Source organism: Xiphophorus hellerii, chromosome 9 (assembly GCF_003331165.1).
Source record: "Xiphophorus hellerii strain 12219 chromosome 9, Xiphophorus_hellerii-4.1, whole genome shotgun sequence".
Classification (NCBI taxonomy): Eukaryota; Metazoa; Chordata; class Actinopteri; order Cyprinodontiformes; family Poeciliidae; genus Xiphophorus; species Xiphophorus hellerii.
This window is the reverse complement of record NC_045680.1, coordinates 724303-745182: the sequence shown is the minus strand read 5'-3', so window position 1 is coordinate 745182 and position 20880 is coordinate 724303. Positions and strand designations below refer to the sequence as shown.

Here is a 20880-nt window from a genome sequence, read left to right as displayed (position 1 = left end):
TAATTCATTCAGATGATTATATTTCACAGATTTCCACAAATATTCAACTCTTAAATGTTGATTTTTTTTAAATTTATTTTTATTGTTTTTATGTTCTTTACAAATCAATCATGAGCTACAAATTTTGACTTTACTAACAATTTTGTTTGATGCCAAAAAAAAACAGATTTCTGCTAAATTCACACCTTTAAAGTGACCCAATTCAACAGAGGTCCATCCAATTGGTGCTAGCCTCAGTGAGTGGAATAGTTGATCTTTGGGAATCAGACCTTATGGCTGAAGGATTCACAAATGTGGGTTAAATTGCCTTAAAAAGATATGTACCGTATTCCTGCGAAAATGACTTGAGGAAATTTCCTCTACAAGTTAGGACTCTTAGTTTTGACACATTCAATGCAGTTTGTTTTTGTCTTGAGGCTTTTCTGTCAGGCAAATGTTTGGGTCGCACGCAGACGTCTTCATTATGTTCTGTGACTTTGTGCCGTTGACGCAACATATCTATGGTCGTTGATGCTACGGCTAACTAGCTGTTAATTAACCGCTAGCACCCTAGCTAGCTTTTTTTCCCATTTATCATTGAGTAGTCAGTTGGTAGTACTGCTACTGGCTCACTGAAAGCCTGAATTATATCAGGCTTTAAACACTTTTAAATAGAAAATCTGGTTACTTTGAACCAAAGAATATAGAAACGGGTTACAATAAAAGTATGTCTGCTAACAGCCTTTAGCCCCGAAGGTGGTTCTGGAAAGATTTAAATCATCAATAGAGCCTTGTGTACAAGAAAAAAAAACAGTTAAACATAATTCATTGAGGACACTTTTTTTAAACCTGAACATACAATAAATGCGGCTTCTTGAGAAGGAATCTTAAGAAAGCAGGTCAGTATCGCTAAATTCTCCCTGCAATGGCGGCTTCTGGGAGGGCGCTACGGGTTGGACCGGCTTGAATTGTTTCCAGGGGTTGGAGGGGCAGTGGAAGGGGTGGTTGTTGGCGTTGGGGGAGGCTGACGGTTTGGAGGCCGTCGTGTCCTCCTCGGATGATTCCTCTTTGGCTGGAGCCTTGGAGGGGGATTGTATCGACGGAGGAGACCGCGACGGTGAAGAGGCGGGCGGAGGTGGATCCCGGTTCCTGAGAGGAGACCAGCCGGGAGGACGGCGCCGAGGCTGAGGGGAAGGTACAAACAATAAAATGGAGATTAATAAATTACTTCACTACGAGGCTGTTATAGATGGACAAACAGGAGGAGGAAATTTCTTCCAAAAAATACACATTTTATTGAAAAAAACATTTTTGACTTTGAAAAGTTAAAAATTTGCTAGAAAAAAACGTACATTTTGAGATTAATCTCAGCAGTGTAAAAGTTTCAAAAGTAAAAAAAAAAAAAGATTTTTGAAACAGAAATTTCCTTGTTTTTCTATAAGATTTTGGAATATTTTTCAAGCAAATGTTCAACTTTTCATACTCAAATTGCAGATTTCTTTACATTTCTGAGCTTAATTTCAAAATTGGAGTTTTCTCTAGCAAATTTTTTTACTTCAAACAGAAATGTTCTTATTTGTTTTTTTTAAAGGAGAATTTCTGATATTTATCATAAAATGTATTTTCTACCAAATTTTTATGTTTCATGCTTGAATTTCCTTTTTTTTAAGAAAATTTTCAGATTAATCTTTTGAAATCTTTTGGGAAGTTTTACCAATATTTTCTGCCACCATTTGCCTTTCTTAAGACATTCTTGATCACCCGTGATTTAGATGATTTGGGCTTACAGCTAATGAAAACTCAGCATTCTCATAAAATCTAAACATTAAGTTTTTAAAAAGCAACTCATTTTAATTCAGAAATGTTTTGGCCTACTGCAGGGTTTATGTTTGGATATTGGTTAGGCTTGGTTTTTGCTGAAATTACTCCAAAGCTGATGTTTTTTTCTTCTACTCCTTTTTCCAAAAAGCTTTCCTTCCACTCAACTTTCCATTAACAGCTTGAACACAGCATGCTGTAAACAGGCAGCTCATTTAAGGTAATGTCAAAAATATATATTTTTTTGTCATTGCAAACCAAGTAAGTGTCTCACCAAAGGTAGGGCTCTGTTTTCGCACTGCGCCAGGAGGACGCCCGGCTGCTCCAGTCTCCACGGTGCCATATCCACGGTAGCGTTACAGTTTGCAAACTCCTGCATTACGTTTTTTTAAAAAAGTAAAAAACCCAATTATATCCAAAAAATTCTAGATTCAGCTGAGTTATTTAATGTTTTTACCATATTGTCCTCATCTGGGACACACAGGTCGTTGAGATCTTTGTGCTCAGCCTTTGCACACGTCGTTTTCTTCATGTCGAATCTCAGCTTGTACCTGAAACCTGCAACAACCTGCAAACATAAGCACAGTAAGTTCAGAGCAGGAATAATCATTTCTTACTGGTTTTGTCTTTGTCTCCCACTTTCAGTCTGTACCTGTCTAGTGGCATGGCTGACTCTGTTCAGGGTGAACAGGTGAGTTGAGTTGGAAATTGAGTTAAACTTGGACACTGATGCTAACAGAGGAACTTTAAGGTCCTCTGAGTTTCCTTCAATCTCCACAGGGCAGCCCAAACACGTCGCTTTCTCTGAGGAAATGTAGCCGTCTGAAGAAAAGAAATAATTTAATGTTGTAACAAACCATGTGTAATAACATCGTCATCAGCATAAAATGATGCCAAAATCCAGAATATAAACAAGGTGAATGTAATTTTTAGGCTTGAGCACTTCGAAATTCCAACATCTTACCAAGCATTTTGGTCTAATTTCCAGTGCAAATATCTTAGTACACTGGAAGCAAGACAAACTAACTTGCAAGTAACTTTTCAGCAAGAAATAGGAGCTTGGTTAAAGTAAATAATTCCTTAATATGAATGGAAAAGTACTAGTTTCACTATCAGGTTATTATACATATAAACATGAAGAAACGTTTTTTTTGTAATGATGCATATTACATCATTACACAAAAACTGTATAATAACACTGTCATCAGCATAAAAAGACGCCAAAATCTCAAAAACAAACAAGATGAATGTAATTTCCAGGCTGGAACACTACAAAAACACAAATCTTAGTTCAGATATCTTAGTACAATTGAAATAAGACAAAACTAACTTACAACTAACTTTTCAATAAGAAATAGGAGCTTGTTTTATGTCAATAATCCCTTAATATTGATATAAAAAGTACTAGTGCCACTGGCACATTATTCCACTTTTAACATTGGGAAAAATGTCTTGTTTTTTAATGACGCACAAAAAATGTATAATGACACTGTCATCATCATAAAATGACACCAAAGACTAGAATATTATTTCTAAGCTTGTTCACAGCAAAAACAGAAAATCTTACCAAGTACTTTCTGTCTAGTTCTGGTGCAAACATCTTAGTACATTTGAATTAAGACAAAAAACTATCTTACAATTATCTTTTCAGTGAGATATGATCTTGGTTTAGATCAATAAATCCTTAATATTGTTTTAAAAAGTACCTCTGAATAATCTGACAGTGTAACTAGTAACCTTTCATCAATATTAAAGAATTATTGACTTAAAACAAGTTCCTCTCTCCTGAAAAATTGTTTTTAAGTTAGTTTGTCTTATTTTAAGTGTACTTATATATTTGCACTAGCCAAAAATGACATGCTAAGATTCATTGTTTGAGGAGTGTTCAAAAGGTAAATCAATAATTTTTAGGATTTTTTTGAGTGTTTAAAGTGAACAAGATAACAGAAAATAAATGAGAAAAACCACTTGATGGTATCAAACCACCAAAATGTTTAATTAAGTTCTGTTTTCATTACTTCTTTTACTGTTTTCTGCCAAACGTTTATATTTTTAGTAACTGGTATCTACTTTTCTTCTAATAGATCAGATCAGTTCAAAATGTGTAAAATCTAAACACCAGCAGTTCAGAATCAACTTGTATCATTTCAAATAATGAACAAAATAATACAAGGAGTTTTAAATTCTTCAGCAGAAAAAAGTATTTTATAAAAGAAGGAATTTTCCATGTTGATCCTGGAAATTGTTGCCTCACGCTTTGAAAGAATCTGTTTGCATTTGCCTCCGCCGGGGGCTTATAAAGCAAACAGATTAAAGTCTACATGCAGCCGTTTTCCATGCAGTGATAGGTTAATGTTGGGCTTTTTGTATTTGCTTCAATGTATTTCACAATCTTGGTTTCTCCACACCCACCAGTACATGTTTTTCTTATTTGAAAATCTTTTTTAAAGCAAAATGATGTGACAGAAGAACACAAGAAGGAATATTTATTTAATCTAACTCGTGATTCTGTAGGAGCGCTCAGATATCGGATGTTTTGCACACAATAAGCAAAAGTAATCTTTCTTAATTCAAGACTGCAGTGAGAATGTTGATGAGAATTAAATGGAGAGATTATTGATGTCCAATTTGCAGTTTGCAACATGTGGAAAAAGTTCAAATATTGTCCCAAAGTAAACCTTTTGGACGACGTTGTTGTTTAGACATTTTGACCAGAAGCGTCAAAATTTTGATGGAAAAGTCCCAGAACCACCACAGATTATTTCACTTATTAAATGTGCTGTTAATAATAATCTGCCAGTGGAAATGGTAATTTTTCATCAAGATAAAGTAATTATTGACCTAAAACAAGCTCCTATTTCTTCCTGAGAAGTATTGTAAGTTACTTTTATCTAATGTGTATTAAGATATTTGCACTAGAAACTACAACAAAATACTTTGTAATATTTAGTGTTTTTACTGTTTGCTATACATGCAAAGATCATGCTACAAATATGTTAAAATGTGGGAAAGAAAAAAATGTTTCCAAATGATTTTATTTTGGTTCCTAGAGAAAATATCATGTTACACTTTAAATAAGACAAAACTAACCTAAAAGTAAAGTTTCAGCAAGATATAGGAGCTTGTTTTAGGTCAATAATTACATTATATTGATGAATAATTACCAGTTCCACTGGCAGATTATTCTACTTTTGGGAAAAATGTTGTTATAAGAAAAACGTTTCTCTAAAACTGCTTTGCTTTTACAAATTTTGAGACATTTTTGATAAAATCTTCTTTGCTTTGACCTTCACCTCTTAAGTCTATTATTTCAGATATTGTATTATTTCAATATTTTATGCCTTATATGTTTTTTGTAGATTTTATATGGCTAAATAAATGCAAATGTACCATAATTTATTTGATTTAAATGTTTTTGCTCCTCTGCAGGATGGAAGTTGAGTAACTAGTTGATCATTTCCAGTTTCTGGTAAGATCATTCACTCACCAACATTACAATACACCTCTTTAGTGACGGTCTCTTTCTCATTCATGTGGACTGTAGAGTTGCATGAAATCGCTGCCTGGAGGAAAAACATCGTAGAGTTTAAGTTTTAAAACTTCAACTTTCTTCTAACACAAATATTAAGAGAGAGAGGTTTTTTTATTATTTAATATCCTTTAATAATTTTAATGTCGTTACCAGAGATCCGGTGGGAAGATAGTCGCAGTCTGTCCAGTTTTTGCTGCCCCCTGCTGGACAGTCACTCCTCCTGCTGGTGAACTCCAGGTAGTACATGGAGTCGGATACGTCCTCTGTCTGCACACAAACCCTCACAATCATGCAACAGAATATTAGGGCCAAAAAAATTAATATATTTCCAATCTATGAGCTCCAAAAGTATAAAATTTGCTATGAAAAACACAGAAATTTTGAGAATAATCTGATAAATTTCTGTTAAAAAAAAACAAACTAGAAATTTCAGTTTCAAAAGTTGAAGTTTTTTCCAAGAAAAAAATACAACATCAAACGGACCACGATGTAAGGTTGTGTGGAAATGTTGGCATTTAAAGATCAAAATGAAAATAATTCATATAAATACAACATAAAATTGGGCAAGAAAAGAAATCTGTAAAGTTACTCTCAATGGGGGTTAAAATATCAAAAAAAAGAAATGACTCAAGTAAGAGTAAAAAATATACTTTTAGGAGTATTTTCACTACACTACTGCAAAAACATAAAATCTTAAAACATATTTTTAATCTAGTTTCTAATGAAGACATCTTAGTACACTTGAAATAAAACAAAACTAACGTAAAGTAACTTTAAAGCAGGATATCAGAACTTGTTTTAATTAAATAATTCCTTAATATTAATGAAAAAATACTTGTTCCATTGGCAGATTATTACACTTAAAAAATGGGAAAACCATCTTGCTACAAGTGAAATAATCTGCCAGTGAAACTAGAACTTTTTCATTAATATTAAGGAATTATTTACTATAACCGAGCTGCTAAATCTTGCTGAAAACTTACTTAAGTTAGTTTGTCTCATTTCAAGTGTACTAAGACATTTGCACTAGAAACTAGACTGGAAATTACTTAGTAAGATTTTGTGTTTATCCAGTGAACAAGCCTGGAAATTACATTCACCCTGTTTATTTATTAGATTTTGGCGTCATTTTATGTTGATGATCATGTTATTATACATTATACAAAACCAAAAACACTTTTTAACATTTTCTGTTTTTGCAGTGTAAAAATACTCCTAAAAGTATTATTTCTTTTCCAAAAAAGTTACTCAAGTAAACGTACCCGAGTAAATTTAACCAGTTACTACACAACTCTGCAATCAGCATGTAGCAAAGGTCAAAGGGTCAAACAGCATTTTCCAGGAATTTGTCAGCCATTTCAGGAGTTTGTTTTGAAAAATAATTTCTAAATTCAACAAAAGCTGCAATTTATGTCTAAATCAAGATTATGGAAACATGACTTCATCACATCTGACTCTGTCTGAATTACGGAATAATAATAATAATGAGATTGTGCATATTAATGAGATCATGCATATTAATGAGCTCATGAGTTTTCCTGCGCTGTTGCAGGAAGCTGCATTATTTCTCCAGCTGCTGTACCTTCTTGGCCACTCTGATCTCAAACAGAGCCAGCTTCTGTCCGACGGTCAGCTTGCTGTTGAACTCATGCAAGGCGCTGGTGACGGCCTTCTGCACTGACGGGTCATCGCAGAAAACCAGAACGCCTTGCTGGCCGTCCACGGCCGCCTGGACCGAACAACAACAAAACAAGAAACGTTAATGGCAAACTCTCACACAAAAGATTAAATCTTTATTTTAAGAGAGAAAAGCAAATTTCTTTTTAACACTTGAGGCATTTATGACAAAACTGAAGGTGGGATAAATTTAGCCTGTTTTGATAAAGTATATTCTTTATTTAAGATGTCACACGAAGCGATAAAATGAAACCACTTGGTTCATGAAATCATCTGTAAGGGAACGATTTCATGTGGTTCCTAAGACATAATCATCATTTTTCTCTCTTTTTTTTGATGTGACACTCAGAAAACACAAAATTTTACCAAGTATTTTTGGTCCAGTTTTAGTGCAAACGTTGTAGTTTTGTCTTATTTCAAGTGGAATAACCTACAAGTAACTTTTCTCCAAGAAAAAGTAGCTTGTTTCAAGTTACTGATTCTGTAATATTGATTAAAAATTACTAGTTCCAATGGATTTATTGAATTTATAACATGGGAAAATGTTATGTTATTAGTAAATTAATCTGCCAAAAGAACTAGAACTTTTTAATCAATATTAAGTAATTATTCACTTTAAAAAGCTGCTATTTCTTGCAGAAAAGTTACTTGTAAATTAGTTTGTCTTATTTCAGGTGTAATAAGATATTTACACTAAATTACATGACTGTTATTTTAAAAAAATTACTTTTAAAAGTATTCTTTGTGCATCATTGTAAGTGAAATACTCTGCCAGTGAAACTAGAATTCTTTTTATCATTAAGGAAAAAGTTACTTGTAAGTAATTTTTGTCTAATTTAAAATGTACTAAGATATTTAGACTAGAAACTCGACCAAAAATAGTGGGTAACATTTTGTTTTTGCAGTGAACATGCCTGAAAATCACATTCTCACCGTTTATCTTTTTATATTTTGGTTTCCTTTTATGCTGATGACGGTGTTATTATGTGTCATTAAAAAAACAACGTTATAAGTAGTTTGTGAATAACTGAATGAAGTTTGCTCAATCTGCACTTCAGTTTTAGGAACCACATTTAATATAATTAGCTTTGGAAAGACACAATAAGAACCAGATATAATTACTTGGAATTTTATACGTAAGTTATTCAGTCACAGCATCAACAAATTTAAACTGTTTTTTGCTTCACAAATACATCAGCAGTTTAAAATCATTTTGGAGTAAAGGCACCCACAATAAAATGCTCAATTTCAGGTATTATCTATGTATATGTTTTTAATATTTAAGTTTAATGAACTAAGTAAGGAAGGTTTTCTTTATTTCTTTATTTCCACGTTACAGATTTCATTTCAACCCTAGCATTTATTGACGAGTTTCATGAAAATTTGATTTCTCATTTGGATCTAATTGCTAATAAAATTAGCTTATAACTCACCAACTCAATATATAATCACAGATCTCATGCTGTGCAGGTTGTAAACATTTTTTCCGTATTATCGAAAATATCTTATTTTAAATTAAATAATCTGCCAGTGGAACTAGAACTTTTTTTTTTATCAATATTAATAAATTATTTACTTAAAATAAACTCCTAAATCAGGGGTGTCCAAACTTTTTATGGGTCAAACTCGTTAAGTCAAAAGAACAAAATAAACCTACAATCAAGCAAATAAAGTTATTTTTTATTTATTTTCTTGAAAGAAGTTTATGTTTTTCATCATATATCAAAAATGTTCAAAATAATTTTGCACGCTTGCTGTATTAAATCATCTAGTTTTAAATAATTTTAGGCTTAGTTGAACAAATTAAATCTCAGTTATAAGAAAAGTTATAAGAAACGTTTCAAAATGTTTAGATGAGTTTTAAACATTCAATAAAAGTCGAATTATGCAAGTAAAAAGACGAATACTTTATGTTATGTTTAACATTTTCTATTCCAAATCATTTTTTACCATGGATTAAAATAAATAAATTTGTATCATTCATGAACTGCAGTTGGGGGCCACAAAAAAATCAGTCGAAGGGCCACAAATGGCCCTCGGGCCGCACTTTGAACACCCTGTTCTACATCTTGCTGAAAAGTTACTTTTAAGCTAGTTTTGTTTTAATTCAAGTGTACGAAGATATTTACACTAGAAACTAAACCAAAATGACTTGGTGAGATTTTGTTTTTGGTTGTTTTTAAGCTCTTTATAAATCAAAAAACTGAAAAAATGTTGTGGTTTCTTTAAGTCATTGAAGAGTTTCTCATATCTCAAAGCTCTTCTTCTCTCTTTTCGAACGTTTTCTTTTCTCTTACCTGCCCGAACGCAGAGCTGCAGAAACACAGCAGAGCGGCGACAAACAGCCCCACTGCGCTGCTCATCCTGCACGTTGGTGACTGCTTCGCCTTTTTACTCAGCTGCAAACCACAGAAAAGATAACGTCAAACTAATTATCAGGGCTTTCGCCTCACGAACCAAGCTTCCCTGTGGACAAAATCTGTGTGACGACAGGTCAGGCTGAGACTCTGGCAAATGGCAAAGAGCAAAGCTTTATTTGGTCTGCAGACGGAGAACAACACAGCAGCAGCTGCTCTGAGGTCTGACTTGCAGCTGCAAAGCCTCACAATATATAGAAGTCATGACACAATGTGGTCGTTCCAGTTTCAGTTGAACAATTTTCATGCAGGCCACGTATCCATAGGGTGGGTCAGCTGGATGATAAACATCTTCTAGTTCAAATATGTGAGTTTCCAAGAATCAGGTTTGCTAATGGAACAATTTTGCATAACAAAAACATTGTCAGAATAAATGTCTCAAAACTCTGAGCTGGTGACATTCTATAGAGAAACTTGTTGAGCCTCAGGACTTATTCCATCACACTATAATTACCTAAACTATCTGTAAACAAATACTGGACCTTGCTGTGGTATGTATGGTGAGGCGTTGTCGCCATCAGCAATCGCTGCAGGGACCCCTCTGACTGGTTCTACAGAAACTCTCTGGCCTACATACTCTAACAGATTGAGCAATACTAATGTGGTTAAATGAGTAAAAGTATTAAATAAAACTGTTAAGAGAAACAATACAACAATTTTTACTTCACATCCCCCAGTCGAATTGTTCCAAAGCTAGCTTACAGTGAAAATCCTGACTCCTCTCTCCGGACGATTGAGTGAATTTGTCCTCTTCAGATGATGACACAAAGGACACACACACTAGAAGCCAACGCTCGCCTCGCTCAGTCAGTAAAAGAGGAGTAAATGTTTGCTCTTCTGTTTGCCCTCCCAGTCAATACATCAGCCATTTCAGAGGCAAAGGGAACCCAAAGCAAGACGCACAAACATTACGCTCTGAATCAGACACAAAGCGACGCCTAAAAACACAGATTTGAATTTTTCTGTAACGTTTGTGTTTACATGCCACTGTTAGCACGATTGCTGTGTTTTTCGAGTCAGTTTTACGTGGAACTTTGTTCCCGTCGACCTTTAACCTCAGCCACTCTGATTTCCCCACCAACTGTCTGTCAACAAGCTGAGGAGAGCTCCCATGCACCAAGATCAACAGATTACGAAATATTCTCTGTGGATCTGCCCCCAGTTTGCCTGTTTGCAGTTCATAAGTCACTTCAGCGCCATTTAGAGATTTAAAACATACTGGAAAGTATAAGATTACAATGTAATTTACCATAGAAATGTGGTAAATTAAAGGAGCTTAATTCTTCTGAAGAAGTTCTAGTTGGGATTTGAGATGCTGCAGAATCAGATTTTTTTTTTTACCAATATATTTTTTATTGAGATTTTTCACTTTTTATTTCTCTGAGTTGAGTAAAAATAATTACAGTCATGTACGAAGAGAACCTGTTCAGATAATTACATGCTTGTATTTCTGCTGTAGTTCTGGGAAAATCTGAACACCCAAATATACAAAATGTTCCACTACTTTAAATTGCTTAATCTCACTGATGGGGTTAATCCTTTCACCTGGATTTAATACCAGAATAGAGGATTTTGTATTATTTACTTTGTAGCCCGAGACTCTCCCAAATTCCTGGATCACTTCCATCAACGCCGGAATTGAGTTTTTCAGATCTGTTAGAAATAAAATAACATCGTCGGCGAATAGAAAAACTTTGTGCTCTGTGGGTCCCACCGTGATCCAGAGATTCGTGGATGGAGACGAATAGCTGATGCCAAAGGCTCGATTGCCAGTGTGAATAGTAAGGGAGAGAGAGGGCATCCTGGCGACAACCCTTCCTGATCTGAATCGCCCTTTGATACTATTTCTGCAGTTGGATTATTATATAATATTTTAACCCATTTAATAAAGTAACGTCCACTGAAAGAAGAGCTGTGTCACTAGCGTTCTTTTTGAACCAAATAATATTCAGGACCCTCCTAATATTGTGGTATCCTTGCCTCCCAACTACAAACCCATTTTGATCTTTATTTATAATATCTGGTAAGATTCTTTGCAGTCGCAATGCCAATAGTTTACAGATGATTTTGAGATCAGAGTTCAGTAGACTGATGGGTCTCAGGTTTTCACATTTATTGGGAGGTTTACCCGGTTTTGGCAGCTGGATAATTAGAGCCTGATTTAAAGAGGGAGGCAAGGTGCCATTTTGAAATGACTCCATGAACATGTCTAGAAGGGGAGAGAGCAATTTGTCCTTAAATTTTTTGTAAAGGTCAATGGGGATACCATCAGGTCCTGGTTGCTTTCCAGATTTCATTCCATTAATGGCCGGTGCTAAATCCTCTTTATTTATTTCTATATTTGAGTCTACTCTACAATCCTCTGCAATGACAGGGAGATGTAGTCTACTTAAAAACTTGTCTAATTCCACTTGGTCTAACTTTTCATAATTTCTGATAATAATCTTTAAAAGCATTATTAATATCCCTTGGATCTATTAGAGTTTTATCCTGTGTTTCAGTTGATTTAATTGAGGTTGTTGTTTCAAGCTGTTTAATCTGCCAAGCTAGAAGTTTTCCAGCCTTGTCCCCTGTTCGTAAAAATTTTTGTTTCAATCTTAAGAGACTGGACATTTTGTCATATTCTGCTCTGAGGATCAACAGCTGTTTTTTCAACTCAGTATCATTTGTTTGAAAAACCCTCTCCTAAATGTTCTTTATTTTATTTTTTAGGTGCTGCCTTTTAGTCTTGACTTCCTTGGACTTATTGCCTGTAAAGCTAATAATATGACCTCTAATAAATGCTTTAAAGGCCTCCCATCTGATGCATGCTGTTGTTTAATTTGTGTTCAACTGAAAGAACTCATCAATTTGTATTCCTATATATTTAACAAAATCCTCATCCTGCAACCATTTATGCTGGAAGCGCCATCTAGGGGGATCCCTGGTAAGATTCTTATCACAGTAGCTCAGACAACATGGAGCGTGATCTGAAATCACTATGTTTCCATACGTACAGTTTTGAATTTTGGATATTAGTTCTGATGAAAATTTAAAATAATCTATTCGCGAGTAAGTCTGAAATGTTGCTGAATAACATGAGTAGGCTCTGGTTTGTTGCTGAAGTTCCCTAAAGATGTCTGCCAGTCTAAGAGTTTTCATAAACATCTGTATAGTTGTTCTACAGGTGTTATGTGTCAGATCTGACCCTGTGATCTATCTATTTCTGGAATAAGAGTACAATTAAAATCCCCTGCGATCACAAAGCGCCACTGCAACGATGAAAGTGAGAGGAACAAGTTTTTAAAAAACCCAGAATCATTTTGTTAGGACCATAGACGTTAACTAGGTTAATTTTTTCCGATAGTAAAAAGCCCTGAACTATCAAACATCTACCCTTCTTATCCTTGATAACATTGTTTACAAGAAATGGGACAGATTCGTGGATAAGAGTCATAACTCCTCTTGCTTGAGAATAAAATGTTGAAGTGAATACATTGCCTCACCACCTGACCCTCATCCTCTTCCATAAGATGCGTCTCCTGTAGAAAAACTATTCTGGAATCCAAATCTTGCAGTTTATTACTGACTTGTTTGACCTTCTTTAGACGTTGTAGGCCCCTGCAGTTCCATGTAACCATTTTAAGATTTAAGGCTTGCGACATGTAAGATCCACCAAATTACCAGAAATGGAGAAGAAATAAAAAACAAAGTTTACCCCATACAAACATGAACATTTGAGAAGCACAACAGAACAAAACTCACAACATATTTTGTCTCAACCTAGCCTCCAGATCCGTAACTTTATCTTCCGAGTCTTTCTTCTTGGACTCTGGCTTATCCACCTTAGTTCGTAGCATTTCTATCTCACTCTCCGCATCAGAAATACGTGTTTCGGTTTCTGTGATTTGTTGGGTACAGTCATTTATCTCTTTTCTTACACTGTCTAATGCATTGGAAATGAGACCAAAAATACTTGGTAAAATTTAGCTTTTTCACTGTAGACAGATTTCTGTTGGTTTTCAAAGTTTAAATATTTACAGAAAAAACAATTAAAACACTTGCATGATAGATTTTGCTATTCAGAATCACTAGAAACATGGCCTTTAAGCTTAAGAAAACTAGCAGGTAGAGAATAAATTTCCATATTTAAACAAACAACTTTATTGATTTCTAAAAGCTAGCAGTTAGCACACAAAATTTAAATTTATTATAAAGAAAAGAATTCCAATAACAAGCATCAGTTGGATTCATCTGGATGAATATGTTAACAAAATTCCTGGCATAATTGATAGAGTTCATATGAATTAATTACTCAAAATCTGATTTAATGTGTGTTTGTGACCAATTTTACTGAAATAGACCCACAGCATGATAGTGGCGCCACCATGCTTGACAGTGTGTAGTGTCCTTAGGTTTGAACACCTCAGATTTATTCCTTCAAGCATTCTTCTTCTTCTCGTTGTGGCCAGAAAATATTTTTAAAAAGTGATTTTCATTTCAGTCTGAGTTGTACAACAGAGGTTATAAGAACTTGTGCTTAATTACGACAATATCATCATAATAGTAGAAGAAAAGAAACACAATTTTACCAGAAAATTCATCTTAAAATTGTGAGTAAAACCTTGTTTTAATGAGAAATACTACTAACAATAATTTGATCCTAGCTGTACTTCCACTAATTATGGAATATATAACTATATTTCTCATAAAAAATATTATAAAATTATGACTTGATTCTGGTAACATTATGACTTTATTCCTACAATTAAAAATAAACAAAATCTTAGCCTTGCCCAAATATTCAATTTTAGAGTTGACCTGAATTCAAAGTCCAAATAAAAGAAGCTATAAAGCAAGATGGCCGTCCTGGACTCGCTTACGTCACACATTACTATGAAAACGCTAGGAGTACTCTGGTGGAAAAAATCCTGATTTTCCAAAAATTAAATCTTAAAATTTGATTAATTAAATCAGTTTATCGGCCAGCTGTATATTAGAGTAATGGCTTCTTCCTTTCAGCCCATGTTGGTTCAGATTGGATAAAAACCCGTAAATACGCTGATTTTCTATAATATTATATAATATTGAATGTTTGAAAAAGGATGACGTGTGTCGCTCCTTTTCTTTCTTCCTCCAACTTTCATCGTTTTTACTGAGAGTCTGGTTCCATGTGATTCGGTGGTCGACTCCCCCTAGTGGTCTGGAGGTCCTCTGTTATGTGGAGTGAGTTTGAAGCGTTTTACACTTCCTGTTATTTTTGCTATTTGCAGCATTTCTCTTCTGTTTCGTGTGGTGACAGGATTGTTCTGTGGTTGCATTATGTCCCTTTTGTATTTGTTTTGTTGGTTGTAGGTTTCTATTTATTTCTGTGATTTGAACGTTTTTCATCTGGTTTTGTTTTTGTGTGTTTTGGAGTTTCTTTCAGCTACCGTACTATTTCCATTAAATTAAATCAGCATTTTAACATCATTCTGTAGGTGTTCAAGTTTTATTGTTTATTTGATAATTTGAAACATTTAAGCTGGACAGAAAAACAAAACTAGATGAAATTTGGTATTTTAAGTATATTATTAAGTTAAATTTGACCAAAGTAATCAAACAAGAACAAACTTTCTCTTCACACAACAAGCTGATACTTTTTGTCTCTCTCCTCTCTACCGACGCTGCTGAGTCTATTTAAAGACAAAGGAAAATCCTGCATTAAACTTGACATGTAATGTTTATTTTTTTTAACCATTTATTGAGTTAAAGTTCCCATCTTGCATTACGATTTCTTTACATCCATAATTTACTCATTAAATGGAAAATTCAGATGATGCAGACAAACTTTTCAACTGACTTTCTGCTTCTGTGGTCTCTCTTCAGAGAGCAGCTCAAGTGTTGAGCTGCTCTCACATTTACAAAGCAAACCACAGCTGCACTTCCTATCTGTCACCAATCTACCTTCACATCTCTTCTCTAACCATGCAGCTAAATTCCCATACGAGCAGACTGGTTGTTCTCCTTTTAACTGCTTTTCTTCCAGGTAGGTTTGATGCTTTTTCACTACATTATTGGTTTAAAATGAGGAACCAGGTCAGACTTTGTGGTTTCTCTTTTGATTTGCGAGTACATCTTTTCATAAAACCGCTAAAGGGTAGAAATACCGATTCTGGTTCCGATTAACCAAGTCAGATATCAGACTTTTTTACACAAATCCATGTTCATGCATAAAATATTCGCTTTAATCTTGGTTTTGTTCTCCCCATACAGTAATGATAGCTCTCAGTTTTGTTCTTTCTCACTCTGTGGGTTTAAGCCACATGAAAACAACTGCAGTGTTTCCACAGAATCTGCTTCATTCGCCATGTTTGTGTACAGAAACAAGAAATATAACTTAACTTCACTTTGCTCTCAATGAAAACATTGAATTAAATATCTGAAAATTTTAAAAATAAAAAATATATAATTTTTTTTCTTTTAAGTATGGATGTGTACAGTGTTCTTTTTTTCAAAAGAGGAAGACGAGGTTGAGTTAATGCAGATATGAATCACATTGATGTTGGCTCTCTTCACGAGAGAAACAGCTTTCTAGTGCCAACCTGAAGGTAAAAGTCTAAACAGTTTGTGTCCAGGATGTGTGCGGTCTGCAGACATTTTGTCTCGTGAAAAATGTTGGCAGTTTTTTTGGTCCGTTGTTCTCCATTTTTTTGGAAAATAATTAAAATGGTCTTATCCTTAGCAACATCGAGATATGGGTCAGTATCTTCAAAACCAGCTTCCTGTTTTTAGTGTAATAGGCACTGACTGCACGGTTGTGATTCATTTACTATCAAATTAATAAGTAAATAAAAAATTGCTGAACTAGAGACAAATATTTTGTGCTTTTTGTAACTTTTTCCACTTTTAGAATATTTGGATTTGTCTACATCTTTTAAAAAAACTCATATTAGTGAAATTCTTTCCTAAAAAGTCTATAAAAATATAAAACCTGTCCATTTGCACCAACAATTTGTTGCGGTGACAAGATTTTGGACAATTCTTGAATTGTATAGGTGTCTAAATTTCAGAGACCCCTGGTACAAGATATATTCGTATTCCTTCTGGTGTAATTATGTGTGTGTTATTTTTAAACAGTTGTGTATTTAGTCTACATTTCTAGCTGTTTATATGTATTGTATGTGTATTTATTTTTGATTGAGCAGCTGCTACTAGGACAAATTTTCCCTAGGGGATATTAAAATATATTCTATTTTAAGCATTTTACTGACATCCTCACATTTTCTCACACTGTTTCTGCTTTGGCATCAAATTAATAAACTTTCAGAAGAAAAAGTGATAAAGTTCCTTCTTCATCAGGTCTCCGCCTGCAGAGGAATGGCAGCTCTAAGGCTCTTTTCTACAGGCCTGTTCTTCAACACATCGAAACCGTTCCCACACCTGGTGAGCCCAGTCACCTGAATTATGACAAGAACAACTATTAATAAATAATCAATAAGATGCAAAGAGGATGACACAAGCCGTGTTAGGAAGTGTTGGCGGCATTGTTGAGGTTTTCTCAAACTGTCTGGATTTTTCTTCGGAAGAACTTTCCAGAAGAATGAGCTACAGGGCTGAAAATGTTAGCATTTTGGAGCGTTTTAATTCACATTTTGTACATTTTTTAATTTCCATGTGGGTCTCAATTGCTTCTAAAAATAACTCGAGCGCTTTAAAAACAACCCCCAGCTGTTGTTTCTCAATAAGTTAATGTGTTTTTTTAGCCGTTAGAAAAACCTCCAGATTGTCCCGCGGGCACTGCACCGTTACCTAGCAACCTCAGCCGAGCCCAGGCCCGTTTCCTAGCAACCCGAGTAGAGCTACAGAACGATTGGTTGGTTTTTATCACCATGTGCGCTCTAAAGTGGCTGCTGTAAAAAAAAACGAGTGTTTTGTTGTCAACTTACCATTGAGGAAAGATGTTTGTATAACTGCATCTGTTTGCAGCCATTTTCATGCTCCAGTTTAAACGTTGAGAACGTTGAGTTGTTGTTGAGTGAACCTCACCTCCCCAACTCAACCTTCTGTATGTTTTAGGTGTATTTTAGGTATGAAATAATACTACATACACCTAAAATTTGATTTAAAAAACACCTAGTGGAAGAATTTTAGTTAACCTGAGTGAAATTTGTTCAAGGTTATTTGTTCAGTGTAGCTTAACACAATGTAAAGTATGAAACATAACAAATATATTCAGACAGTAAATTATTGTTTGTCTCAAGCCACCTATCCAACCACAGACTTGATGCACTTGCATTTGTTGCGTCCTCAGGAAGCTACATGCTGAGGGATTATGCTGGGCAGCCGTGCATTAAAGCCAACCTGGGAGCAGAGTATGTTGTTATCGAAAACAAGGTGAGAAGCTCTGAAGGATTCAGCAGAGTGTGTTCGTGTGTCAAACTCATTTTCATTCTGGGTCGGTTCTGACAGAATACATTGAAACTGTTAAAGTATTAATAAATAGCTGCATTCGACATGTAGTTCTTAAAATTAAATATCGAACATCGCTTCACATTGATCCGCCCCTCCAGAATTTTGCGATTGTTTTATTTTGTTTGTTTTTATTTTGAATCAAAATCACTTTTTATGGTGCTAATTCTAAATATTTCAAAGATATTTTGTGATATTTGCTCTTATGTATGACGGTAAATGTAACTTTAGCCCAATGTTTTTGACATGTGTTGCAGAAAATTTGCAATAAACTCATAATTTGTTGGTTTTCTGTGAACCTACTTAATTGCAGAATTGCAAAAACACTGGAGGGACTGCGTGATGTCATTTGCAAGTATGCAGATAAAAACTGCTTTGATTTCATTGGCAAAATAACATTTAAGCACACAACTGTTGTCTTGAAAGTTATATTTATGCTTCCCTCTCAAGACATTAGAAGCTATGGTGGGCCACGTTTGGCCCTCGCGCCTTATCTTTGACACGTGGGATTAAATACATCTGTGCAGCATCAGTTTTGAGATTCTTATAACTGAAATGCAGGAATTATTAGTGAATATAACCCAAAGCGTTTCTCTCTTTGTGTGTTTAGACAAACTGGTATTTCAGCCTTGATCCTTCCAGGGTTATGCTGAGCGGTGGATGCAGCAAAGATGAAGCTCTTCTCTCCCTCATGCTGCCGGATAATTCTTCACATCTGGAGTTCACTTTCAGAAAAGTAACCAAACAGAAACCAGTTTTACTGCTTAGGATTTTCTTAACACATGCTAATTTGTGTGTAAAATTTTATTGTCCGGTTATTTTTCCTACAGGATGAAGATAATTTCTACGTCACCAAACTGGCGGCTGGATTGTTCCCTCTACCTGTTTGCAAAGGATGCCCCAGTGAGAGCTCAGATATATTACAGAAAGCATTTTATCTGGAACAGTAAAAGAAAAGCTTTAATTGTTTCTAGGAAAGCTTTAATTGTTTCTGTCTTACGGCTTTATTTTCTTCACAGATAAAACATATTCTGGGTTTCTATCTAACCAGACGCTTTTCAAAGCAGCAAATGACAAGAGCTTCAAGTGTACGTCAGAGTCGCTCCTGTCGGTTTCCTCTGAGCTGCGGATCAAGTTGGTTCGTCTGCAGATGCAGGCCTTCGGTGTCCCCGATGGGCAGTTCAGAGAAGGTAGCAGGAGGGCTGAAAACCTGACGCATCGTAAAATGATTAAAAAAAATGTATCTAGTGGACATAAAAAGTCATTTTAAAGCGGACCTATTTTTCAAAATTCACATTTTGCACGTTTTTGTATTTCCATTTGGGTCTCTTATAAAAACAATCCAAGCATTTAAGAAACACATCCAGATGGTTTTTAACCATAAGTTAATGTTGTATGATGTCTGGAAAATGAGTAATTTCAAAAACCTCTGTCACCGTTACCTAGCAACCCAAGCAGAGCTCCAGCGTGTTGTCATCTGGTTTTACGGCTGTATTCGCTGTACAATGGCTACAGGAAAACACAAGTGTTTTGTTGTTGACTTACCATCCAGAAACCCCTTGCTGTATTTTTGTTGGTTGTGCAGGAGGCTCCACTTCTGCTTTTCAAAGATAAACAGGTGTATAATTGCGCATCTGTTTGCAGCCATTTTGACACACGACTGTAAACGTTGAGTAGGGGGGAATGACCAGCAGCAGCTTATTTGGATTTATAGTGACAAGAGATAGATAATGTCTAAAGTTAACTAAAGTTATGTTCCACTTAGAGCTTATAAAATATTGGAGGGATAAGAGTCTCATTATCAAAAGGTATCAATAAGCAGAGGTGGGTAGTAACTAATTACATTTACTTAAATACTTTTACCACACTATTTTTTACTTTTAGTAATGTTTTTATAAAGTATAGCTACTTTTATTTGAGTAAATTTTCAGGATATTCTACCCACTGTGAGGAACTAAACTTCACAAATAAAAAAACAAAAAAATTATGAGCTAAAGACACATCTACAATTTAAGTTGAAGTGAGACGTCTTGTTTGTGCAAAACTTTTGTTATACTAATGGTAATTATTTACCATTAGTATAACAATTATTTCTTTTCATTTTAGTCTTTGAAATTCCAGAATTTGGATGTAATTTTACTTTTTTTCTATCTGATGGTATTTTTTACTCTACCAAAAACTGCTGAGTATTTTTAAATGTTGAGTTTTTCCCTCTCTTGTGTGTCAGAGGATGAGTGCTGGGCTGATTTTAACCACAGAGCGGTTCCCATCATCATCGGGTCCATAGCAACCGGAGTCCTCCTCAGCATCGTGCTGAGCTTCCTGATCATCAGAGATCGCCACGCACCAGGATATGAGAGACTCTGAACTTAATGTTTCATTTTTTAAACTCTCTAAATGTCTAAAATTTACCGTTTATAGTTTTATATCAATATTTATGTTTCTGTCTTTTTAACAAGCATTTTTATTTATCATTGTTGCTCAATTTGAGTGTTAAAGTATGGAGATATTGCCTCATGTAAAACACATTATTGCATTTTTTTTTCAACTCACATTTCGAATAAAAGGAAACATTTCTATAAGAACATTAAAATGAAAGCCAAATTCACTTCTGGAACTTACTCTGTAAATGGACATTAAAGTATAAAGAAATATCAACAGTAACTTTTGTTATTCCTCTTTGGAACTCCATTAGAAAAAACTAAAGGAATAACAGTCATAATCCCATAAACTCTAGCAGTTTCTATCGGTTTATAATCACAACCTTCAAAATATTTCAATCAAGATTTTCAGTCAAATTTTTTGACTTTTAGAACTCTGAAATTTTCAGTTTTTTAAAGGTTTTTTTCTATCAAATTTTGGAATTAATTGTTCATATGTTGTCCACAAACTCTTCAAATATTTATAATTTTTTACTCATTATCTATTCTTCTTAAAAATATACATGATTTAGGTCATCTTTGTTAAGTAATTTTATTTTCGATACAAATTTGAATTTAATTTTTGTCCATATTATTAAATATTTTT

General features: G+C 34.5%; 2 protein-coding genes across 3 annotated transcripts; one reads left to right on the top strand and one right to left on the bottom strand.

Annotated features, from left to right (window-relative positions):
* Window positions 1-385: 385 nt before the first annotated feature.
* On the bottom strand, window positions 386-11247 carry kng1 (kininogen 1). 2 transcript variants are annotated; one of them, XM_032571887.1, is made up of 9 exons: window positions 11009-11247; window positions 9304-9405; window positions 6912-7058; window positions 5480-5596; window positions 5285-5360; window positions 2450-2619; window positions 2255-2365; window positions 2072-2170; window positions 386-1163 (listed from the first exon to the last, which is right to left on the bottom strand). In XM_032571887.1, exons 1-9 carry the CDS (start codon window positions 11222-11224, stop codon window positions 867-869), a joined length of 1335 nt encoding a protein of 444 aa, XP_032427778.1. In that variant the 5' UTR covers window positions 11225-11247; the 3' UTR covers window positions 386-866. The 2 variants fall into 2 exon arrangements, with proteins under 2 accessions (XP_032427778.1, XP_032427779.1); XM_032571888.1 differs by lacking the exon at window positions 11009-11247 and adding an exon at window positions 10126-10355.
* Window positions 11248-15289: 4042 nt separating this feature from the next.
* Window positions 15290-20547, top strand: lamp3 (lysosomal associated membrane protein 3). The gene is made up of 7 exons (XM_032571890.1): window positions 15290-15430; window positions 16744-16827; window positions 17696-17778; window positions 18464-18589; window positions 18684-18756; window positions 18873-19043; window positions 20081-20547. The coding sequence occupies exons 1-7, from the start codon at window positions 15370-15372 to the stop codon at window positions 20218-20220; spliced, it is 738 nt and encodes a 245-aa protein (XP_032427781.1). The 5' UTR covers window positions 15290-15369; the 3' UTR covers window positions 20221-20547.
* The last annotated feature ends 333 nt before the right edge of the window (window positions 20548-20880 follow it).

Excerpts from the sequence above, each read along its gene's own strand:
- kng1 (XM_032571887.1), bottom strand. The coding sequence starts at position 11,224 with ATGCCCTCTCTCTCCCTTACTATTCACACTGGCAATCGAGCCTTTGGC. Across the intron at positions 9,406-11,008 it reads GGAGAGTCTCGGGCTACAAA|CTGAGTAAAAAGGCGAAGCA; the intron begins GTAAATAATACA and ends TGTGGTTTGCAG. Across the intron at positions 1,164-2,071 it reads AAAACAGAGCCCTACCTTTG|CCTCGGCGCCGTCCTCCCGG; the intron begins GTGAGACACTTA and ends CCTTCCCCTCAG.
- lamp3 (XM_032571890.1), top strand. The coding sequence starts at position 15,370 with ATGCAGCTAAATTCCCATACGAGCAGACTGGTTGTTCTCCTTTTAACT. Across the intron at positions 16,828-17,695 it reads CGAAACCGTTCCCACACCTG|GAAGCTACATGCTGAGGGAT; the intron begins GTGAGCCCAGTC and ends TTGCGTCCTCAG. Across the intron at positions 19,044-20,080 it reads CGATGGGCAGTTCAGAGAAG|AGGATGAGTGCTGGGCTGAT; the intron begins GTAGCAGGAGGG and ends CTTGTGTGTCAG.